Genomic DNA, 25,101 nt, shown 5'->3' with positions numbered 1-25,101 from the left:
TTACACCAATAAAGCCATTTATAAGATTTCTAGTTTAGAAATTGTTATGACCATTGGACAATATTCAAAGAGTGAATTCAATAACTTGAATGAGGACAACTACAGGCCCTTTTTATTTAATGTCCCTATAATAGTCTAAGATATGTGAAATTATGAAAAACATTCCAGATATAACTGAGAAATAGGATTACTTACATATATGTGACAAAAATTAAGGATTAAATCTAACACGACCCCTTCTTTCCGTAAATGATAGTCCGCAATATATTCTCACGGAAAAAATATTTGGAAGGGTCTCAAGAACTGAGCAGAATACCAAGAAGCATTTCCGTTGAAAACAAATCGAATAAGCAAATTCGAATTAGATCAACCGCTGGAGCGCCTGATAAGTAAGGACGTACATGGAAGTAGTTGTAAATATCTCAATAGAGATGGCGAGTAACAACGACAAATTTCACCCGATCCTCTCGATCTGGTCTTGTCGAGGCTTGCGTCGAAAGTTGATAAGCGCCAGGCGTCCTATGAAAATAATGAGGTACGATTCTGCAACAAACTGCTAACCTGCTAACTAAAGGGTAATTGAAAGTAGGTCGTTCATTGTAGAATCAGTAATACTGTTTTTGAAGCTTTATACAATGCCCCTTGAAATGTTTAACGGTGAAATTTCAATTCCTTTCATTTTTGTGGTGAAGTAAGTTTAAATTTTTGTTTACATTGATACTACTGGCTTCAAAGTCATAATATTTCGTGTTAAGTACATTTTTTAGGATTGACAATATGTTTTGTGATTACCAATGACGGAGAGGAGCAAATTGGTTTATTATTGGCTCAGGTAAATATTTGAAGTCTGCCTTGCATGGCTCCTGTCCTGTCAACAATCTTTGCTCCCGTCCTTTGCATAGACGGTATCTGCTCATTCAGCATGGAAGGTTACTTTGAATGGAGTGTGACTCTTTGATGTATTATCTTAAATGCTTGTGGTTAGCCTTCAGTATCATGTACGATCAGTTATTATCTAATCCCGCAGCAGTTGTTTCTTAACCCCGAGTGGTTCCCATTTATGTTTCTGGCTCTTTGTAGTCGTCGACTGAATGTTGACAGCTGATAATATTACTATTTTTAAGTTTGAAATAGTTTTATCTAAGTAAGATTCTTAATCTAGTATGGATCTACGTGCGGAACGTGGTGTGAATCGTATTTCCACTGCTGAACCCTACCACGATTTCTTTTCAGGTTTCCCTGAAAACATGTTATAAATTATTACGCGAAAATGGAGTAGCTTTGTACTTCCGGAGTTTGGAAACATTTTTAAATTGACAAATGACATCACCAGAAAGCCGCTCGTGGTCTCGTGAGTCCATCATTATTGAAGAGGAGGAAGATGAAGATATACAGATATCTCTGGCACCGTGCGTACAGACGTACTTAGCTGAACCCAGTGGACCAAGCTGTTGTTGTTGCTGTTTTCCCCCTGTTGCATTTTTTGAGAGATCTTCGGATTGCTCTTGGTGGAATCCCAGGTTTGATTCCGAAATATTAGAGGGCCAGTATTGGAGGAGCTCCTTTCCCCAGGTAATGATGAATTTGAAGAAAATATTAGAACATAACTCCAGTCAAATGCTAGTTGAGTGAAAATTTTGTTCTTGGACATCAAATGCAGAGGTTTATTTATGATTTTTTTACATTTATAGGTCCTTTTCCGCTTTCGTTCAGCCCTAATTTTTGTGATAATAATATGTATGACATTGGGAACATACATTGTAGCATGCGGCGCCCCACGCTGGCCCATGTTATTGGGAGGTTTACTGGGAGGAATTGTAATGGCAGCGATCCTCTTGGGAACCACTTACTGCCGTCACTTTAGTCAACCGAATCATCAGATGTTTCTCTCTGTTGGAGCCGCCTTCTTGCTGATATGTTTATCTCTAGGCCTTGCTGCTGGGGCAGGTCCTGTTGGAAGTCTTTCTCCCGTGGCTCTCTCTTCATTGTGTGCACAGACACTTTTGTTATTATATGCAGCTGTTCCTCTTCCCTTGTATATTTGTGTTGCAATATGTGCCCTGTACTCCATCACTTTTGAAACGCTGCTAGCCATCACAACTGAGCCCATCAGTAACCCAGGTACGAAATTTACCTATATTATGTTTCTTTCTTCTTCATTTAGCTACTATTGCTGTTGCATGTATTTTTGAAAGAACCTATGGTACTAACGTTTATTTAATATGATGTTTAGTGATTCTTCACTATTATGCTCTTGGAATCATTTGCTCTTGGAAAGCCTTTTTCTTACACTGAGTTGAATTTTAATACTTATGGAATGTTTCAAATAATACATAGTCATTTTCAATTAAAAATGGCAGTAATCATAACTATCTCACTGATTGCAATTTGTGTTTTCTGATTGATTGTCGAATAATTGTGTAAACATCTTTAAAAAATACATGTCAACTAGCACTGAATTAGTTAATATATTGGTCATCAGAAAGATTTCGAATACAACTGTGAGTTAAACTGAATGTAGTGTATCATATAATTGGAGAATGTGGTTTGTTTGGGTAGTTTTTTGCCGTCAGATGGGATTTGGGTTGCTTTGAATTGAAAACTAGAGTACAGATTACTGATGCCTGCTTCTCTTGTGTTTGTGTTAGATTTGCTGATCCATGCTGGCTTAAGGCTGAGTTCACTTCACAGCTCTGTCGAAATTTTTCCAAAATATTAAATGTGCCCTAAGTTCCGAGAAATATTAATTTGTGTGAGAATGCTGTGGATTAATGGTAGCCTAGAAGATGGGTGAAATGCACAGCAGAGGAATATAAAAAATATTGTTTGGCGTATTTTGAAATTCATAACTTTTCACTCATATCTTTGATTAGTTTCTGATCCTGAATTATTGATTAGTGAAGCCCATGGGGTAACTGAGAAAATCAGAGGTTTATTTACATAAATGCATTTGTAAATTCTGTCATGCATTTAATCAAACACCAATCATCACACTGAATTGTGCTCAGAATAAATTTCTTACTTGAAAATGGAATTATTTTATATCTCATTTAGGTTTCTAAGTCAAGCTGTCATTTCTATAGCATTCATAACATACAATTTGTTAATTGGAAATAGAGATAGTTATTACCTATGAAATATGCCCTTGTATTTTTTTTTACACATAGTTAGGCAGAGTTAATGTTTGATAAATATATTATTGATTAACCTTGCTCTTTGGTCTTGGCTCGTGCTGCAGCTTCCATTGGGATGATTGAGCTTCAGTTTCCACATCATAACCGTATACCCATGATGCGTCACCAGTTATGACCCTCTGGAGCAAATTTGGGTCATTGCGAACCGAGTCCAACACCTCATTAGCATTGTTAATGCGTTGCTGTTTTTGGTCAAAATTGATCAATTTTGGTATGAATTTTGTGGCAACCCATGTCATGCCCAAATCATTGGTAAAAATCAGATGGCACGAGCCAATCGATATGTTTAGGTCCTCAGGAACTTCTCTAACAGTGATTCGACCATTGGCCAATACTATTTTATTCACTTCATCAATGTTTTTGTCTGTTGTTGACGTGCTCAGGCATCCGACACGCTCTTCGTCCTTCACACCTTCTCGGCCCTCTGAGAACATTTTGTAGCACCGATAAATGTTGCTTTGGTCCAAGGTAGCTTCTCCAAATGCCACAGTGAACATTTGGAATGCGTCCGAAAAGTTAATTTCGTTTTTCACACAAAATTTGATACAGATTCGATTTGATGCATATGGTGAAAACCCAGAAGAATGGAAACATCCAGTATGTCATTAGTTTTTCAGAATTTCGCTTTCAGTTTCTGGAAAATCTATGTCATGAGGAAGGGTTTACTGCCAAAAATTTGTGATTACAAGAAAATTTCTGTTCAGGATTTTGTTGTTACTCTATATTCTTTTTGTAGCCATACATACTTATAGCATGCAACAGAATATTATATGATGACTCAAATATCAAAGTGAGACTACCAACCTTTTCTTCTCATTTCTGATACCTGTAATCAATAACGTTTTTCACATGACCAATATTCTCCTAAACATTCTTGTTTTGGGGGTTTAGAATCCCCGGTAAACTGATAATAATCACATAATTGGTGAACGTACTCCAGAATATGATAATACTGTAAGATTAGAAAGGTAACTTATCCTAAAAATCTGTGTGTCTGACCGTGCAAGTGCAGGAAGTGGAAGGGGAATTAGAATCAGTGGTGACAGACAGGCAGTTTATTATCATATGGAAGAGTTTGAAGGTTGAAATGAAGAGATGTGGAGAACTAGTCAAGGCAGACTTTAATAGCAGAAACGATAGTTAAATAAGCCCCCTGAAATACAATCCAATGAACATCTGTACCATTTCACTGGATTACTACACTTTGAAGAAAGACACAGATTAGGTGAACTTGGGCGTAGTTGCAGCCATGAGCACTTAATTCCCATCACTCACTCATTCCTTTTCCATGGAATAAAATTTTATGTAATGGCTCATCTTGCTGAGCACTGCTCTATGTTTCTTCTCCTTTTTTAAAAATTGCTCACTGTAGTGGCATAAAGTGAAACGTTAAAAAAGCTGGCTTTTGAGCAGGCTGAATGGTTCACTGATGTAAGTGGTGTTCAAGATGAAGATTGGCAAAGTGACAAGGACATCAAAGAAATAATTACATTCAGGAAAGATGCTTTTACTAAAAGATTGTTAATGAAAGAATGAGAGTTAATTAGAAGAAAATAATATTTAAAATTTTAATTGGGGTGTAGTTTTGTATTTCCATTGAAACTCTAGTTGAGATAAGAGATTAAGCATACATAGGGGGCTTTGAGATGTGGATGTGGAAAATAATGGAAAAGTGCAGGGCATATTAAGTTAGGAGGAGGGTTTGTTGGGAGAAAGCCAAAGGCAGGAAAAAGGGGTGAGGGCATTTCGAGGGGCAATGGTAGGATGGGGTGTGTTGAAGACTGATGGAGAAGATAGTGTTTGGTAATTAAGCCAAGTGTGGAAAAAATGAATTGTGGGGAAGGAATGAAGGGTTATATGATAAGGCTGTGTTAAAAAATTGGTTTCTCCTAAGTAGTTTATTTTGGTATTTAGTGTGTGTAAGGTGAAGTTTAGTGGTGTGGTAGCCATGTTTTCCGTATGCTGGTGAAAAACCTACCAATACTGGTAAAATATATCAATAACAATCGCAAACTGAATAATGGCACTCAAAATAAAAAAATATCATCTTATCTTCCTCTCAATTCATATTCATGACAGGTTTCTTAGCAGGACTTAATCTTTACAGTCATATTGATGCTGTTCTAAAGGGTTTTGATTGCAATCTCAATACCATTGGCATTTCTTTATGATATTACAAAGGCAGTTGGTTCAGCATTCTATGAAAATCTTAACTGAAATTCACAGCTGTGGGTCACAAGACTGCAAAAAATGTTAAAAGTACAGGAAATAGTGATGGGTGCTCTTCAAGGTTCCATATAGGACCCACTGCTGTTCTGTTCAGTATTGATTGTCACCCTTGAGTGCCTACCGTGTTGAGAATCACTAATTTAGAAAGAAAGTCATGTATGCATTTCATTTTGCACTGTAAATGCTTGGGAAACTTGCATTTTCTTGTTTTCCATCATGTCTTTTTTCCTGTCTAAAGAATGAGTGGTTAAACACTGCCTTGATAAATTTATAGATAGCTCTTTCTAATTGGTATTTTCAGGAGATGGATGGGCGAGAGGATTTGCTCAAATATGTTTGCACATAGTTGGGGTACATGCCCTGGTGATGCGCCATGTGAGAAGCCGTGGGACATTCATCAAGGTGGGTCAAGCACTTCTTGTGAGGAGGCAACTGGAGGCTGAGAAGCAGCTGAAAGAGAAGATGATACTGTCAGTCATGCCTCCAAAAGTGGCTGATTGGCTCATGCGTGAAGGCACAGTTGTGCCCACAGAAGCAATTGCTATTTGGCCCCAAGATGGTGAAAATGGAGAAGGGGACTGTGATGAATATCATGAACAAGAATCTATACTTAGAAAGGTTTGTAGGTTCATAAAGTGCTCTTTATTGAGAGGGTAATGTGTAGTCTAAAACAATTACAGCATCACCATAGACTGTTACATTGATTACATTGATTGATTGACTGCTACATTATGCTCTTGTAGAAGAGTATTGCACCATAATTGCTCAAAATTTTTTTTAAAGATTTGAGACAAATGATAATATTTGTGAAGTATTAAAAAGCTTTTGCTTTATTGAGGTTTGATCGTAGTAACCATTAATATTGTTGCCTATTATTGAAAGTATTCACATGGATTGTCACAAATGAGGACTATAGGGATTTCGGAAATTAAAATAAATGATGCATGTTATTTCATTCTTAATATATGTACATCTTCTGGTACATATCAGTCAAGCATGTATCAGAAAACCTGTGAGACATTTTCTCAAGTTCCAAGACTCAAAAAGATGACAAACACAATGAAATAACATTTTTGTTAAAGAGATTCTTGTTGTTTCTGCATCTGCATTGGGGATTCATCAGGACTTATTATCCTCTGAGTTATGTTAGACTTTTATCATCGACAAAACACACATACTTGAATCAACTAACAACATTTATATTTCATGGAATTAATTTTACATCTGTCTTCCGTACTAAATATTAATTTTTTGCTTCTTCTGTAACTTTTAATAGCATAAAAAAAGTAAACCACATTATCTCATTCCAACTCTGCATTAAAATGGTATTTCTGATGTGTACTCATTGTCATGCTCCATTTTGTTATTTTTAATGTTTCATTAAGATCTATAGTTAATGTTATCACTGATATCACAAACTACAATAAAATTATACTTTGGTGTACATTTTTACCGTTGGATACCTGGAAAGCACATGTATGCCATAATTTTTACTTGAATTTTGGGAAAAGAAGAGTATTTGTTGCATAAGTTAATATTAGTTCAGTTGGAATCAATATATTGTGAAAAAGTAGTCAACTTTTTGTTCAGTTATTTTTATGAAGCTGTCTTTTCACATCATTTTTTTACAATACTTGAGTACATATTCAAATTTGTTTGATATTCCGATTTCAGGCATCATCTCCCAACTCATGCAATCCAGGAGACATCCGATCACTTTTTCGTCCATTTAACATGAACGCGATGAAAGATGTTAGCATTTTATTTGCTGACATTGTAGGATTTACACGTATGTCATCAAATAAGTCAGCTGAACAGCTTGTTGGGCTTCTGAATGACCTCTTCGAGCGATTTGATGGTCTGTGTACTGATCATGGCTGTGAAAAGATATCCACACTTGGAGACTGCTACTACTGTGTGTCTGGATGCCCAGAACCAGTCCCAGATCATGCAAAACGCTGTGTCGAGGTAGGTTGTATTCAAATTATTTGATTTGTATGTTCACTGTTAACTTTGCCAATATTAAATCAATGATCCCAAATGAAGGAATATATGTACATTGTATTGGACATTCCTGTGTGAAAATATTATATGATATATACATATTGATACAATGAATTAAGTCATAAGTTATGTATCATATTTCAATTAAAGTCAATCTGCCATTTGCCCTTGCCAAGCTTTTGAATCTGGGGTGGCAAAGGGCATATCCAGTGGAGTTTCTATGATCAATAGCATGGGTTTACAAAATGGGGGACAGGAACACCAACTGGATAAAGGTTGAGTTGGTACAATGGTCTTGGAGGGTTGCAATGTACAGGGTTATTGACTGGATGTGGGTTAAAAGTATAAAATTGTGGGAATATTAACTGGCTAAAATTGTTAGTCTTTGAAGTGGGGCATGGGTAGGCTAACTTCCAACCTTTTAGTACAGTGATACTCATTATTTTACATAAGAGTGGGTTTTAAATTTTAACTGGTTCAAACTAAATTAAGAAAAAAAATCACAATTCATTGTGGTACATTATTTATGATTATAAAAATTAAATCAAGATACTACTTTGTATGACCATTAAATTAAAAAGTATATTGGCCTGGTGAGTTCTTAATTTCAAATTTTGTGAGATGACTCGTTCAGTCTTTCATATTTAAAAAAGATCTAGAAAGTGACCTGATTAATGCTCAACCAGGGGCTAGAATCTGATTGCAATGAATTTTCTAAGTTTTGAACCACTTGAATGTCTAGGACAGTGTCAATGGGGCTCTGATAAAGTATAGGAATTTGATGTATCGTGTATACTTGTAGCCCTCCCATGGACTACAACCTTGACTTGGTGGTAGGACTTGTGTGTTCCAATAACCCCTAGAGCTGTGCTTGTGGGAGCAATGGTAATTGCTCCAGGTAAGGTCACCCATTCCAGGTAGGTCAAGAGCTAGGAGCCAGACAAAAGGTACTCCGTGCATCTGTTCTTTAATCAGGCAGCTGCAAAGGCATCTGACCCCAGAGGGACGGCCATTGAGTGATATTGTCACATTAAAAACACTATTGAGGAAGGCAACAGGAAACCACCATGAGATGGTGATGCAGTGAGGGATTACAGTTTAGGTATGAGGAATGACCGCAGGGAGAAAGCAATTGAGTTCTGTAGGAAACAGGGGTTAGTCATCACCAAAACTTGGTTTAGACACCACAAAAGGCATAGTTATACATGGAAAATGCCAGTTGACGCAGAAAGGTATCAGATTATATTCTGGCTAAGCATAGGTTTAGGAACAGTGCGCTCAATGTGCACAGCTTCCTGGGAGTGGATGCAGGCTCTGACCACAATGTAGTTGTTATGAAGTGTAGCATTAGTTTCAAAAAGATAAGGCAGGGGTGCCGGGTAAGAAAATGGAATGTAGAAGCATTAAATGGATTGACAAGGGAGAAGTATCAGCAGGCTGTAGAGAAAATCATGGATGACAGTAAAGAGCTGAGTACTATCAAGGAAAAATGGAAATTATTCAAAAAAGGGATATCGAAAACTTCAAAAGAAAAATAATAGGAACCGTAAATGGGAAAAGGTTAAGGAAACCATGAATCACGGATGAGATGATTAGAAAGATAGATGAGAGAAGAAAATGGAAGATTATAAACACGGAGTTAGGCAAAAGGAAGTACAAAGAGTTAAATAATAAATTGAGATGGGCAACAAATAAACCAAAATAAGTATGGTGGAAGATACTGTGTGAGAATATAGAAAGTTTTCAGAGGAAAGATTAAATTGGTGCGATATACAGCAAGGTTAAATCACTATCAGGAAGGAATAAGGGAAGATCTGTGTTAACAGTTAGAGATAAGTTAAGGAGGTAATAGTTGAAACAGAAAAGAACCAAGAGAGATGGTAGGGATATATATAGAAGAACTGTATGGTAAAGGACTTAGGCCAACTAGGTTAGACATAGAAAGAGAACATGACATAGATGAAGATACCATAGGTCCAGACTTACTCGATGATGAGATAGAAAGGGCATTTTAAGGGAGATGAAACTAAATAAGGCCGTGGGGGTAGATAACATTCCCGCGGAACTACTAAAAGGTTTAGGAAAATGCAGGAGGAAGAGTTGTAGAGTAGATTGATTCGTAGTATCTACGAGGAAGGAATCTGGCCAGAAAACTTTATGAGATTAGTGTTAGTTCCTATTTTGAAAAAGGTAAAGGCTACATCATGTGAGGACTACAGAAAAATAAGTTTGATATCACACACAGCTAAAGTTGTTCTCAGGATCATCAACAAAAGGATAGAGAGTAGGGCAAATAATTACTTAAGGGATGATCAGTTTGGGTTTAGGAAAGGGAGAGGCACACGAGATGCCATTGCAGTAATGAGATCATTAATTGAGGGGAATATAGAGTACAATCAGGATGTATTTACCTGTTTCGTCAAATTTGAAAAGACTTTTGATAGAGTGAATTGGGAAAACCTAATGAGTATATTGCAGAAATTAGGAATAGATTGGAGGGAAAGGAGGCTAATCCGCAGTCTGTACATGTCTCAGACTGCACAGGTGGGAGTGGGGAACGGAGAGTCCGGATGGGCAGTGTTAGGAAGAGGTGTAAGGCAGGGTTGTCTGTTATCACCGTTGCTGTTCAACGTATGTGTGAAGGAAATGATCAAAGAGGCATGGGAAGAACTGGAGGTAGGAATGAAAGTCTGTGGGGAATTCATAAAATCAGTTAGGTTTGCTGATGACCAAGCTTTAGTTCGTCAGTCAGCCAAGGGGTTGCAATCATTGCTGAGTGAATTGAGAGTGAAATTCAGTGGCAGATATGGATGAGAATCAATATTAATAAAACAAAGGTTATGCAATTTTCCAGAAAGAAAAAGCTAAGCTTACAGTAAAATAGGAGGGTAAAAACTAGACCGGGTAGAACAGTGATGTATCTTGGAAGTGTTTTGGACCAACACGGTCAAAGAAGTAGGGACGTAAGGAGAAGATTTTCGCTAGGCAAAGAGGCTTTCACAAGGAGAAGGGAGTTGATGACAGGGACGCTGAGTAAGGATGTTGAGAAAAGACTAGTTAATACTTTTTTATGGACCTTAGTTATGTACGGTGCGGAAACGTGGCCGCTGAAGCAGGATAATAGAATTGGATTGGAAGCTTTTGAAATGTGGCTGTGGAGAAGAATGGAGATGGTGAAATGGACCAAAAGGAAAACAAATGAGAAGGTACTAGGTATGGTGGGCGAGGAGAGGGGTTTGTTGGTAGAAATCCTAAGGAGGCAGGAAAAATGGATGAAGGGTATATTGATAGGCAGTGGGATGTTAAAGAGAGTGTAATAGAGGGGAGAATGTTAGGCAAACAAGGAAAGGACTGGAATAGGATAAGGATGTTTGACAAGATGAAGGGAGGGAGGAAGTACACAGAGGTAAGAGGGACTTGATGTAGAGTAGATTGTGGAATTGTGTTTTGTTAGAAGTCACAAAATATTTATTTGGTAGTTGTGTCCATCCAAAACCTACCTTAACCGGTAGATTACTTAATAATAACTATACTTATAGGTTGACCTTTAAGTACATAGCTTCAATCCAAAAATATCAAGGGTCAACCAATGCATGCGAGAGGTATTTATAGTAAGCTATATATTTGAGATGCGAGTTAAACTTCTACAACTTTCAATTCCAAAATTCTCTACTATTATCACCATTACTTAAAGTCACAGTTTTGACTTCTTATCACCAATATTATTGCTGCTGCCTTTTTGTGCAGTACAGTGGTAAGAGCAAATAATTATAGGAGTAACATTTGGGCAGTATTTTGTGGAATTGGTGATGATTTTTGAAATACTAAGAATTTGACTCTTGTTAAAAATGGTCAATACTATTGATGCATTGAAATAAGTGAAATATTAATCATTTACAACTTGATAACTAATTTTAAAAGTGTTATATTTATATTAGTCTTTATTGCTGAAGAACATGTATTTAACAAAAGTTCACTAGCTATAATTCAAATTGATACCCTGAAACTAACTTAGCAGCTTTTAATAACTATGAGAAAAACTGTTCGATTCATTCACTTGATGTGTGCATAATTGGAAATTTTAAGTAAAAATTAAGTGAATGACGTGTACATGAGTATGTATATACATTAATTGTAAGCTTTAAATATTCTAGCCTTTAGTTCTGGTGATTCTAAGCATCATGTTGTTTCGTCTTCCTCAAGAGGCTATCCCTTATGTTTGAACCATTTACCCTCTCTTACATGGGCCATTGTTCGATGAACCCAAAGAATATTTAAAATTGCATTTGTGATTTATCTTTGCAACTTTCAATCCACTCCATGGGCTGATATAAAATTGTTATATCTAGGTGAATAGATAGTATACTCCGTGTGGGTAGGGTGACGAACTCAGAGTCTTTCCATGAGGACGTAAGGTAAAGTAATTTCTCTCTCATCTTGTGAGGCATCATATGATGGTGTACCTATTGCTAAATTACATGTTATTTTAAGTACATTTGCTTTTCTCATGTCTCATCTCTTCATTGTATCTCACGTGATGGTTTTCACAGTCATTGAGGACATAGACGAAGTGGTTCAATGAAATTACAGTTTTTTTCATCGGTCAGTCCCAGATTGTAATTTTTTTTAATGTTTCTAGTTTCTTTTGCATTGAGTTTGCTTTTTATGCCATTGCCAGTGCCTGTGTTACGTTCCAGTGATACATGTAGAGATGCACCAATATAGCAATGAGACCATTTAGACTGTTTAACTGCTTAAGATCTCTAAATTTCCAAAATGGTTTTTTTTTCTTTTTTAAGTATGCCTATGAATTCAGAAATCAGTTGGGCTTATTCTGCACACATCAAATTAATGGAAGGAAAATTTAATTATTAGGGTGAGATGGAACTTACATATATGGTAGCTCTTGTGTCCTGGAAAATTAATGTACTGATGGCATTTTTACGGAGAAAAGCACAATATATAAAATGCACAATTTAAATTACTTATTATTGGCCCTTTATGTATTATTTCTGGTTTATTTTCAGGTAGGAAGAGGTATGATAAGTGCAATAATACAGTTTGACCAAGAACGTCATGAAGATGTAAGCATGCGTGTTGGAGTGCATACTGGCACTGTTCTTTGTGGTATTGTTGGAACCATGCGATTCAAATTTGATGTTTGGTCGAATGATGTAACCTTAGCCAACCAAATGGAGTCCACTGGACGTCCAGGCAGAGTGCATATTTCAGAAACTACACATCGCTTTTTAGGAGATTTCTATGAGGTAGAGGAAGGAGAGGAAGTAAGAGGTATTGTATTTTCCTGTTTGATGTTGCATATCTTATAATATTTTCATTTTTTGTTGACATTGCTTCTGAGCACTGTACCTTATGATTTTGGAAAGGTTAGCATGGACAGAGGATGGAACTAAGAAGAGCAATCCAACTGTCCTAGATTTAAAAATGCTTAACAATACTATAAGGCATCATATTTATAGTGTTTTAAGTAGGCCACTTTTGTTTGTAAATGATTCTCATTTAGTTTTGAGGTAAGTTCTTGTGAGGAATTTAAATTCAGCTCCCTCCACATCAGTAATTGATAATCTATAATTTTTATAAGGATGTACAAATTGACTGGAGGGATTGGTGACTTATTAGAGACTTGTGCATGAATGAGATAGGACACGTAATGGTGGCTGAGGGAGAATGAGGGTGACGATGATTGACAGGAGAGTAAGTCAGTTTAGCCTGTTAAAAAACCATAAACACAGTAATCAACCTGAAGGTCAGTTTGGTAGGTGATGGTAGAATTCACCCTGTACTAAGCCCGATGGCGTGTGAAATTCACACATCAGGGTAGGGGGGCCAGTTCCTTTCCCTATGCCGGTTATGGTTTCCCAGGAAGATATGGTACCTGAAAAATCACATAGCTTAGGTGGAGCTGCAGGTGCCCAGAAAGGCTTGCCTGGGAATTGCACCCAGGCCCTCCGCTCAGTAGTCCAACACTGTACCCCATGGACTACTGTGACCCCCTTTAGCCTGTTATTGCCGCTATTTTTCAACATATATGCTGTTAATGCCAGAATAAGCATGGAAAGTGCTTGAGCAAGAAATAGAAGTTAGCAGCAAGATGAATAAGTTAGGTTTGTAAAAGATGTAGCAATAGTGAGTCGGATAGCCAAGGGATTGCAGAACTATATTGAGTTCTTAACAGGGCCAATGCAAGAGGTGCAGGGTCCGTGCAATAAATATCGTGCCTGGTTACATTAATCAAAATTTATGGCAGTTATCATTGCAATTACTTAATAATCTTCAAAATACATTCCTCCTACATCAATATACTTAGTTCGGCACGTCTGCCACTCGTCAAAAGCCCACTGGAAGGCGGTTTCCGGAATACTGTAGAGAGCCTGTGTCGTCGCCGCTTTAACCACCTAGATGGAGTTGAACCGATATCCTTTGAGCTCCTTTAGAGCTATTCTTTGCAGTAATAACATTGTCGAGAAAATCTTCATCTTCCTGGATGCAGTCCACAATTTCTTGTAAAATTTCCCCCGCGGCAATTTTTTTTCCTCGCTCAAGACTTTCGGCACCAGCTTCGTGCTTACTTTCCTCATTGCAAGGTCCTCTGTTACAATGGTGTGAATGGTTTCGACTGAAAGGCCGGTCTCTTCACTGATAAGGGCAATGGTTAAACGCCTGTTAGAGTCCAAAACTTTTTTCACTTTGGCCACCTGAGCCTCTGTTTGAGCGGTCATAAGGCATCCGATGCAGTGCTTGTCTTTGACGAGCTCCTGGCCCTCCTTAAACATTTTGCGCCACTCAAAAACTCTTGTCCGGCTTAAGGCATCATGTCCTTAAGCCTGTTTAATGAGTTCAAGGGTCTCCGATGCAGATTTCCCGAGTTTAATGCAAAACTTCTCAGTGTAGCATTGCTTGACGGTGCACTCCATGCTGGCACGACAACACCACAAACAATCACACGTCATAAATATCCACCTCCTGTCTCAACGCATGCTCGGATGCGACTGAACTAAAGTGCACCTGAGTGGTGGGGGACCTATCCATCGAGGCGACCAGTCAGACTCCCATCAACCGCTCCGTTGAGGCTACAGCGAACCAGTCATGATACTTATTGTATGGACCCTCTATGGGATGAGAATTAACAACAAGAAAACAATCAATGAAATTTTTGAGAAGTGGGAAAGCTTAGTTAAAAATCCAAATAGGAGGGAATAAAGAAGAGCAGCTGGAGTATTTGGTGGTCTTTTAGAGGAAAAGGGGCATAGTATTGGGGACATTAAGAAAAGAATTGCATTAGCTTAAGTGCTCTTTGCATGAAGACGATTACTGATGATGGGTACGCTATGTGAATATATTTGAAGAAAAGATAAGTAAAGGCAATCAAATCAATCAATATGAGGCATTGTGCTTTATGGATGTAAGACTTGGTCTGTGATGATTTGAGCTTTTGAGATGAGGGTGTGGTGCAGAATGGAGAAAATTTGTTGGATCAAGAGGAAGACAAATGCTTAGGTTTTAAATAAGGAGGGTGAACAGAGGAAGTTACTGGGGGAAATATGGGAAAGGCAGAAGAAGTGAATGGAGGAAATATTGAGAGGTAGTGATATTTTGAAGTCAGTGAAGTTCTCATGATACATAGAAGAAAATAGTCTTAAGGAACTTAACAAAACCTACCGTTAAATATTTAGAACTCCCTTGCACTAAATTGAAGGTGTTTATAGCCTATAGATGATTTGATAGGCAAGGCTAGAGCTTACCTCATTACCAAGACCTGTGCATTGGTTGAAATTCACATCAGGTTAGGAATGCAAGTTCCTTTCCCTATACCACATGTGGTTTACTAGAAAAATGTTATTCTTTAATGATCATGCAGCTTGGGTAAAGGGTGCAGTACCCAGAGGTTTCATCCATAAATCAAAACTGGGCCATCAGGTCTGTAATTCAATACTGTATGTCTTTTATTACCATACCCCAGGGATGTTTAATGGCAGTTTTTTCCTTCTTGTATGGAGGTGGCAGAAATGCAAAAAAAATAACAAACACTAATTGTGCTCTACACATTTGAAAAAAATGAGCCAATACTAATATATTTAATGAACCATATTTCATGAACTTTTTAAAAAGCTAAAAAATATTTTGTTTCTTTTACCTTTGGAGATATTGAATATAACTTGTGTGTTGCAAGTCTCAACAACACCTCAAAAACTTATGGAGATATCTGACTACATATTGATATTTCCAAGTTTCTCATTAAAATATATAATTGTTTAGAAAATCAAAAGAATAAGAAAGCAAGGCCATTTCTTGTATCATTTGACATGGAATCACCCACGCATACTTATCCCCTAATCTCTGGTTACAGTTAATTATGAAAGGTTCTGGAGTATATCCTCCACATTAATGGGGGTTTTTCTATAAAATAATAGCTATGTTGGCTCTTTAATTCCACCTCAAAGTACATTAAAATATCAATTTCATTTATTTCTGTGGTGGCAGAGGTGGATCAAATTATCTTAAGAAGTTTATTCATATCACCTGTTTAATTCACTTGGTGTAATAAAATGTGATTCCAAAAGAATGCAATTCCTGGCATTTCCATCTTTCCCCATAGAAATTCTACCCTCACGGGCATGTGGGAAGTGAGAACAATGAAATAATGTAATTGAACTGTTTGTCTTGCATTGAGTTTTGCCCTTGGCATTTGTTCAATTTTAAACATTGTTAGGTGCAGTCACAGTACATAATACTGCTATCAATGAATATAGTGGCATCATGAAATAACTGAGCAATCTGATATCCTGAAATGTACAAGAATTATGTTCCTGGCATTCTTCCTTAGCTATCCAAGTCCATTTTTTAAACATTGTTTGGGATTCTTGAACAATTAAGATGGATCTCCTACTACTATTGCTTATTGCTTCAAACCTTTCTTATTTAATGACATGTTCTATTACCAGAGAAACTGCTTTGATCAAGAATTGTGTACGTTTTGTTATTTCAAAGGATAAGGAAATCTTGGATGCCTTGTAATGTTTTCTCTCAGCTGCATTTAGTGGAGAGGATTGAGCTAGCTAGAAGCAGCTAGATGAAATTCCAAGCAATTAACCAAGGAAATGTCATGAAAAATATAAAATTTTACTTGAAAAATTGGCCTTAAAGGAACATTATTTTCAGCATCTCTTTTATGAAAATCTGTCTAGAGTGTAAAAATACCCTCTGTGATAACTTGATAAATTTTCTGATAGAATTTTCATTGCAAATAAAAATTTAAAACTGTAGTGTTGTCTGCTCACTTTGGATAACTTTTTCTTTTAAGGGTTGAAGACATATTTCATCATCAAACCTAGATCTGAGACTGATGATATGCTAAAAGCTGAGTCATTGCATGTTCCCCAGTCAACACCACTGTTACCCCCATCACCCCAACGAAGAGGGCCATCTCTTCCTGCACCACCTTTAGCCCATCGACTAGAACTTTCCACACAAGCAAGCCCATTTTTTCAGCGCTCCAAGAAAGCCTGTTCATTACCAAGTATACTAGATTCAGAAAATGGAATGAGTAGACCTTCCAGATGTGATCAAGAGGGCCCCAGCTATATATATGTTGGGGAGGGTTCCTTAGGAAGGCGGGGTACACATCATGTTCAAGCAACCTCCAGAAAGAATCGCTTCCATAGTTCCAAGGCTGCCAAGGGTTTGAACAGATTCACCACCAACCCTAATCAAGGTCAGAGAGCACAAGAGCACAATGCCCCTTATTTGACTGATATTTTTATGAGATGTTGCTTCATGTTGAACTGTGGTGGTGGAAATGTCCAAGTGCTGACATGCAGTGCTAATGAGCTGCCTAAAGAGAGTTTTTGCTTCCAACTTCCTATATTGTGAAGGATAAGCAAGGTGCAGCATTTTGCCCTTGAGAAGGGATGTTGAGCCATTGACCTCCTTGGTACTCATCGCATGAACAGGCTTATGCTGGTACTGAATTTTTTCCTTTCTACTTTTAATTGCACTCGAAAATGATTGTTAACTATTTACATAAGGTGACTTTCTGAAATTGATGGCATGACTTTCGTCTGGTTGGTATTTGTGCATAGAGTAGTTCTAAATCCAACAGTATTAGCAGTTTGCTTGTAGCATGGTCACTTTAAACTTCATCGATAAAAATATGCATGTATTGAAATACTAACTTTATATGCTCCTATCTTATTATTTCTGCAATTTAAATATTGTCATTATGAATTATTTGACTATGTTTTATGATCCATTGGTTTTTTCTGTTTAAATAGAGGTCCTCTCCTATGCAAGGTAAGGTAAACAAAATACTAAGGACAGTCAAATGAAAACTGAACATCTGCCATAACACACAGTCTGCTAAAAGCTAGAAGCTAGCTTTTTACGTATCGATACTGCCATCACTGTGGTAGGAAAACTGCATAATGACGACTCAAGAGGCACGTGCAGTTGTTGGGTGATGTCCTTGTTGGTGCACGGACTGGTTGTTGTCGTGGGTGTTCAGTTTTCATTTGACCGCCCCTCATACCTGAAATTACCATTAAGGAACATCAGTTTAGAGATAACCAATGATTATCTTAAGCACTTACTTGTTGGTGTTTGCAAGGTTCAGATTTTGCCAAAATAGTTACTCCAATTGCACAATGTATAATTTTCAAATACATCTGGTACTAATTCAGACTATAAGTATTATGATTTGTCTTTGATTTACAGGTGAAAGCTCCATACCGCTTAGAAATTTTTCCCCTCATAAAAAAGTCACAGGGAGTGATGAGGCTGGACATGTAGAAATGAGGAGCGATATAAAAGTTGATGGGAGTGGGGATGGCCTGAGCCCTGGCATGCCAGGGGTAAGGCTTGATGTCCCTGTGATACAAAGCACTGAAGACCATCTGAGTATGAGCCTCTCAATAAATAGCAGAAAAGACTCGGGGATCAGAAGTACCAGTCGAAGGAGCAGTATCCAACAGCAGGTTACTATTTGCTCTTTCTTTAAGGAGTTATGCAGCAATGTTATTATATGTAGCTGTACTGAATCTATGTAGATTATGAGATAACCCGAAATCACATTTATTAATTGTTTTGTGGTTCTCAAGCTGAAACATTTATATTCGTACAAAAAATCTGCTTTGCATCCTAGCGTTAACATTTGAAAATAATAACAATGCAACAACCTCTATCATGTTTATGTAATGGAAGAAATAATACCTGTGCTTTGCAAATCCAAACCTCAAGGATATACTTTACGAGGGTGACTACCATTATCTAATAATTATATTTTGAAAATCATAGTGATTTGCATGAAAAAGTTTTGAGTTATTTGGCATGATACAACCTTTCTGAAAGGGTTAAAACATTGAAATCTCCCTGGCTTTGACTTTGGATATTCATGTATTGTTGCCCCCTTATTATTTTTGTTTCTAATGACCTAGGTTAATATAAAAAGTTTGTTAAGCATTAAAGCCTAAATATATATGTTTCAGTTCCATCAAGATTTTTCCTTTCAGATTAATCAATATTAAAAAAGAGCACAGTATCTGTTTTTGTCTCACATATTTAGAAATGCCTATTGGCATAGACAATGTCAGTAGTAGAGACCACTCACTTTTTATTTACATTTGCACCAACTCAGCTAAGAAAAATTATCTTTTCACTGTCATATTTCTTAAGAATAATTATTGACTGATCAATGAACAAAAAAACGATTAATATTCACATCTAAGTAAAAGGTATGTGGATGTTACCTTTAAGAGTATTCACTGATCACATTCTGGAATGAAACAAATCTGAATTAAATTGAATTGCCATAGATGCACGGGTACTGTACATGTTTGTAGTAGTTTTGATTTACCGTTGAGCCCTGTTATAAGAACTAAAGAAAATCAGTCTGACTTACTATAAATGATAAAAATGAAGAAGCTTTACTTTAAATTTGGTGTATCCTTCATTTTCTCGCAACCAAATTTTGTCTGCTTGAAAACCACTCAGAATAGTTCTTTAAGCTAGTGGGTCCACAGAGGAAGGAATTGGAGACTCTCTTTACCTATTTTAGGGCCAAAAATAACAATAGTGGTTCAACAACCACAAGAATAATCATTTTTGTGTCACAGAAGAATCATTTCTCTACCAATATCTGATTCTGCCAACACATCATCTGACTCATATTTAAGTCATGTGTTCAGCTTCCAAAATCTGTCTAAAATTTCATATTTTGGGGTTATCCTTTGAGCATCATTGCTTGGGGTTATCCTTTAGTTAATTTCATTCTTAAGGCACTGGTTTACTTGGGTTTAGGTTTTATAAATATTGAACCAATTTTGTTGAGAAAACCATTAAAAATTAAAAAAAATGACATTTGTGACATTGGGTGAAAGGAGAGATGGTAGTTAGGTTGGGAGCTGTGGTTTAGGAATACTGAATGACCATTGGGAGGAAGCATTAGGGTTTCACAGGAGGCAGGGTTTAATCATAATGAGCGAGTAGTAGTAGTTTTTAGGGGAGGCGACCAACAACTAAGGTCATTTGCACCATAGGGGATGGACAGGAAAGGATGAAGGGTGGAGAGAAACCCGGCATTGGCATTAGCCTACTCTTTGCGGAAGGCGCCAAGGGGTCCGCCGCTTAACGTCCCATCCGACGGGCGGCATACTCACTCAAAGTGCCCTCCACAAAGCACCTCAAGTAGGGATCGAGATACCACTGAAAATATTCAACACCGCCCTCTAGGTGGGAAGCCAGTACATTAGCCCCCGCACCATCTCGATCCCCCATAATGAGCAATTGCACTGCAATAGGCATAAGTGTGCTTCAAAAATGTCTGCGGATTGAAAGAGATATTAGTTAGATTATGTTATGCTAGACAAATCTTTAGGAACAGGATGATTCTAATGCAGTGTCCTGGGGGTAGATGCAATTTCAGATTGTAATTTAGTACTTATGAAGTGTAACATTAGATTCAAAAGGATAAAACCGGAAAGAAAGTTGAGAAAATGGAAATGTAGAAGCTTTAGCCAGAACAATATGGAAGAATTACCGGGGGGCAGTAGAAAAAAATGAGTTTGGACAGAGAGTTGAGATAGAGAAATGATGGGAACATATCAAGAAAGGGAAATCAAAAGCCATAAATGCAACTACAGAAGCAGTGAATAGGAAAAAGGACTAGGAACCATGATGACAGACAAGCTTATTGGAAAGACAGAAGAGTTATAGAAATGGAGGAATGTAAATGCAAGATTTAGGTTGATGAAAGTATATAGAGATTAGTAATAAACAGAAGCAAGAAACTAATTGGATAATAGAAGTGTGGTGGAAGAAGTGCAGTGTAAGGAAATGGAGTTTTCAAAGAAATTGTTACAGGAATTAATGGAAAAGTAATACACAATAATTAATGGTTTGTGGCGTAACTTTATGGAACCGATTCATTATAAATAAATGAAAGGACTAACTTTGTAGTTCCACACGAAATTTTCGTGTGGAACTACAAAGTTAGTCCTTTCATTTATTTATAATACACAATATCAAAGATATGTCAGGAAATTATTAATTGAACCAAGAAAGATTCAAGAGAAATGGAAAGAATTGGTTCATAATTGAAATGGTAAGGATATTGGGCCAGCAAGTTTGGACATGGAACAAGAATATGACCTTAATTAGGATGACTTGGGTCTAAGCATACTTACTTGTGAGATAGAAAGAGCATTATTGGAATTGAAATCAAATAAGGCCATTGGGATAAATAAGCTCCCTAGGGTAGTAAGTAAGTATTTAGGAAAAAGCAAATGGTAGAGTTTTTATGGGCTAATTCGTATCATTTATTAGGAAAGAATTTTCCCAGGAGATTGAATTAAATCAGTGTTAGTTACCCCCCAAGAAAAGGCATAGGCAGCCAAATGTGAAGACCAAAAAACAGTGTTTGGTTTTGCATTCAGCTACATAGAATGCAATTAGGATGTATTTATCTGTTTTGCAGATTTCTATAAGAGGTTTGATGGAGTGAATTGGGAAAAATAATGAATTAATTGAAGAAAATAGTAGTAGATTGGAGGGATAAGAGGCTAATCCACAACCTGTACATGTCTCGAACTGCTCAGATGCGAGTGGGGGATGGAGGGTCCGGATGGGCAGCCCTAGGAAGAGGAGTAAGACATGGGTGTCCATTATCACCCTTGCTTTTCAATGTGTAGAAAATGGTTGAAGGAGCATGGGAAGAACTAGAGATCGGGATGAAAGTCAGTGGAGAATTAAAAAAATCAGTCGGGTTTGCAGGTGATCAAGCTTTAGCTAGTCAGCCAAAGGGTTACAGTTATTGTTGAGCGTTTTAGAAAATCATTGTGATATGCATGGGATGAAGATCAATGCAATAAAAAAAAGCTTATCAGATTTCTGAGGAGGAAGACTAAGTTAAATTTTTAAATCAAAGGACAAAAATGCAAAGCAGAGGACAAATCCAAGTGTGAACAGTTTACCTTTAGGACCAAAATGCTTAATGTGTTGGGGGCATTAGAAGAATATTTGCATTTGGCAAAGGTTTTTTAAGGGGGAGGGTGTGTATGTCAGGAACATTGAGTAATGGTGTTAGGAAAAACTTGGTAAAAACTTTGATATGGAGCATGATTTTCAATGGTGCAAAAACATGGTCATTGAAACAAAATCGGTAGGCGTAGGTCAGAGACTATAGAAATGTGGGTATCAACAAGGATGGAAAAGGTGAAATAGGAAATTAATGAAAAAGTGCTGGGTAGGTAAGGAGAGGATTGTTGCAAGATGTCCAAAGGAGGGAGTAAAGTGGATGCAAAGTATTTTGATCAGTGATGAAATGCTAAAGAATGTGGTGGTGGGGAGAACATTAGGAAAGCAAGGTAAGGGTAGCAAAAGGATAGGAATGTTAGACAGAATGAAGGGAGATAGAAAGCATTCTAAATTGAAGAACAGTTTCATGCTGTGTTTGGTGTCAGGTGGTGTCTTTTTGATGGAGCTGGCATTTATACAAGGGCAGGCTGAAAAGTAATGCACACATGCTTGTAGAGCGTGAACAAAAACAAAAAGCCAGATCGGGCAAAAAGTACATTAAAGTACAATTCTTAAGTTTCAAAATCATACATTTATATTTCAACATAGTCACCATTAAGGCTAACACAACATATAACAAGTTTTTTCAGTCTGTCATTGAAAAACTTCCAACTTATCTCTAATCCAGGACTTGACAGCAGCCTTCACCTCATCGGCCGAGGTGTAGTGAGGTGTCCAAGGTGCACCCTTAAGGTGTCTCTTAAGTTGAGAAAAAGAAATAAAAATCGCAAGGTGCAAGATCGGGGTAATAAAGAGGGTGTGGAATTGGTTAGAATTTCAGGTTTCGTAGAGCCTCTCCAGTTGCACGCGAGGTGTATGGGGGAGCGTTGTCATGTTGCAAGATTATTGGTGCCAGGCTGCCTTTAACACAACAACCTCGACGTCGTAGGTGTTTTAGAGTCTGTACATTCTGAGAAGAATTTCTTGTTGCCCCTCGTTCCAGAAAATTGGTCACATAAACTCGGTGAGCATGCTTAAACACATCCGCAGATATTTGATCTACAATTATGGCTTTTCTAGGCTCACAACCACGAAATTTTACTACCCATCAATTTACAGTAGACCTATCAACAGCATCGTCACCATAAACAGCCTCTAAACGATGGTGAATATCAGTTGGAGTCACTTTTTTAGCAGTTAAAAATTGGATAGCTGTACGCTGTTTAACTTGTGTTGACATAGCATTAGAACACATCTCCATACTTCCGCTTCTTGAAATACACTGGATGAATGTGACCACATCAAACCTGGCCATGCATGTTGAGGGGGGAATGTTACTTCCACATACCACCAGAAGTGCTGCTGAAGGTCATTTTGTCTTAGGTCTACAAGCATGTGTGCATTAGTTTTCAGCCTACCCTCATGGCAATGAGCAGTCTGTATCCAACCAAAACCTACCTAAAATGGTTGACTACCTCTAATAATACCCGTGGATGCAAGAATAAAACTCACACTCAGAGTATTCAGTATCAACTGAACGAATAAAGTGACATCCTCTAAATGAAAACTTTCATGGTCAGTTATACAAATAAAATATTTATAAGTCAAGGATAAGGTCAAAAAACTTAACAAAAAAATAAAATGTTATCTGTAGTATGTATGTACCCAATTGCATCCATTAGGAAAATACCGCTATCTTCCCCTGTTGATCCAGGCTTCTGATCAGATAGGTGAAAATTGGGCTATCAAAACATGTTTCAAACATCACTTTAAGAACTTCAAATTGAAAAAAAGTGTTAGATGTTTGTCTATACTATATTAGTTAGCTGTGGTGGTGTACTTTTTGCCTTTCTAATTTAGGTACTCCATTCGCTGGTGCTGCTGAAATGTCATTGTCACTGTTTATTTTAGTCGAAACTTGAGATTACAGCAAAAAACAGCCAAATATGCTGTCACATATTTTAATGCTGAAATAAATCAGGAAGTATCCTCTCGTTGCTGTCAATTTAATATTTACCCAATACAAATTGATTTCCATAAGAGCCTACAGGTATGACTATGATAAGAAAGTAGGTATGCTCAATATATGATGTTCTTTGTTTATAATTATTATGATTTTACTATACTGAAAAGACATGTGCAGAATAGTCTTGTGATATATAATTGAGACTGGAAAATTGGAGTTCACCACCATGTTCTTCGATCAAATATGCTGGTGTGGATATAGATACAATCTTGTGTATTTTGAAACTCTTAAGGCTGCAATTTACTACTGGAATTAATTACTCATACTGCTTGGAATTTGCCATTAGAATACTGATACCCTTGACTCACATGTTTCAGCCATATACCCATTGTGTTCATTTTTGAGTTGAAACTTCCCATATTTTATTTATTTTTCATTGAAAGATTCAAAAGCCACATGCTTCTGAAAATCTTCATTCGCAGTAGCAGATTAGTATTGTAGCACATTCCCTTATATCCTTTTTCTATTTCAGATATATGCTATGAATGGTATTGTTCAGGGAGACTTATTAACTCACAGAGTAAGTGGGTATTACACATCAAGCCAGTCATCTGTGACAGATAGTCCAGGTGAGTATATCCATAAATAGTGCTAGCTTTTTGACTGGAGTTAATGTCTGAAACCAATTTCTCATGAAAAAATGGAGATATTAAGTCATTATTACTGAGTAAACTGGAAGTTCCTGCCTATGTCTATACATTGTTTCCCAAGAAAAAGGGGAAAGATAAACCTTCCTGTGGAATTCAGAACTCCTATTCCATATCATTAATGTTACCATGCTTTATTCATCAAATACCTGCATTTCTTCAATTTAGTTTGGCTTCTAGCAAGCCTGCAGTAAAGATCATTTAAGGTTAAATTCTGTCAACCTTTAAGGCAAAAATTTCTGATGAATAATGATGTCCACCTATGATATTTGACCGAAACATATTATTTTAATTGTTGACCTTGTGAATAAATATTTATTTAAGTGCATACCACTTGAACTTAACACATGGAAGGAGGTAGATTGTCTAGGTCTGTGAGTCAGAGTAAAAATATTATTGAATGACTTATAACCAAAAATGTATTCCCAAGGATTACTTTATTTATTGTACAAGGTATGTATAAAAAGTATTGGTT

General features: G+C 37.1%; 1 protein-coding gene across 1 annotated transcript in view; it reads left to right on the top strand.

Moving 5' to 3' along the window:
* The first annotated feature begins 389 nt into the window (after nt 1–389).
* Nucleotides 390–25,101, top strand: part of Ac13E (Adenylyl cyclase 13E) — a 43,740-nt gene continuing 19,028 nt past the window's right edge. The window contains exons 1-9 of the mRNA XM_071596620.1: nt 390–535; nt 1,234–1,572; nt 1,692–2,121; nt 5,725–6,041; nt 7,098–7,395; nt 12,459–12,719; nt 16,750–17,160; nt 18,159–18,418; nt 24,452–24,548. Of these exons, the coding sequence (XP_071452721.1) occupies nt 1,321–1,572; nt 1,692–2,121; nt 5,725–6,041; nt 7,098–7,395; nt 12,459–12,719; nt 16,750–17,160; nt 18,159–18,418; nt 24,452–24,548 (2,326 nt within the window). The 5' untranslated portion in view covers nt 390–535; nt 1,234–1,320. The remainder of the gene's footprint in view (nt 536–1,233; nt 1,573–1,691; nt 2,122–5,724; nt 6,042–7,097; nt 7,396–12,458; nt 12,720–16,749; nt 17,161–18,158; nt 18,419–24,451; nt 24,549–25,101) is intronic.

Source organism: Hetaerina americana, unplaced genomic scaffold, assembly GCF_022747635.1.
Source record: "Hetaerina americana unplaced genomic scaffold, ioHetAmer1.1.p SCAF_8, whole genome shotgun sequence".
NCBI lineage: Eukaryota > Metazoa > Arthropoda > Insecta > Odonata > Calopterygidae > Hetaerina > Hetaerina americana.
This window is presented reverse-complemented; position numbering and strand designations above follow the sequence as displayed.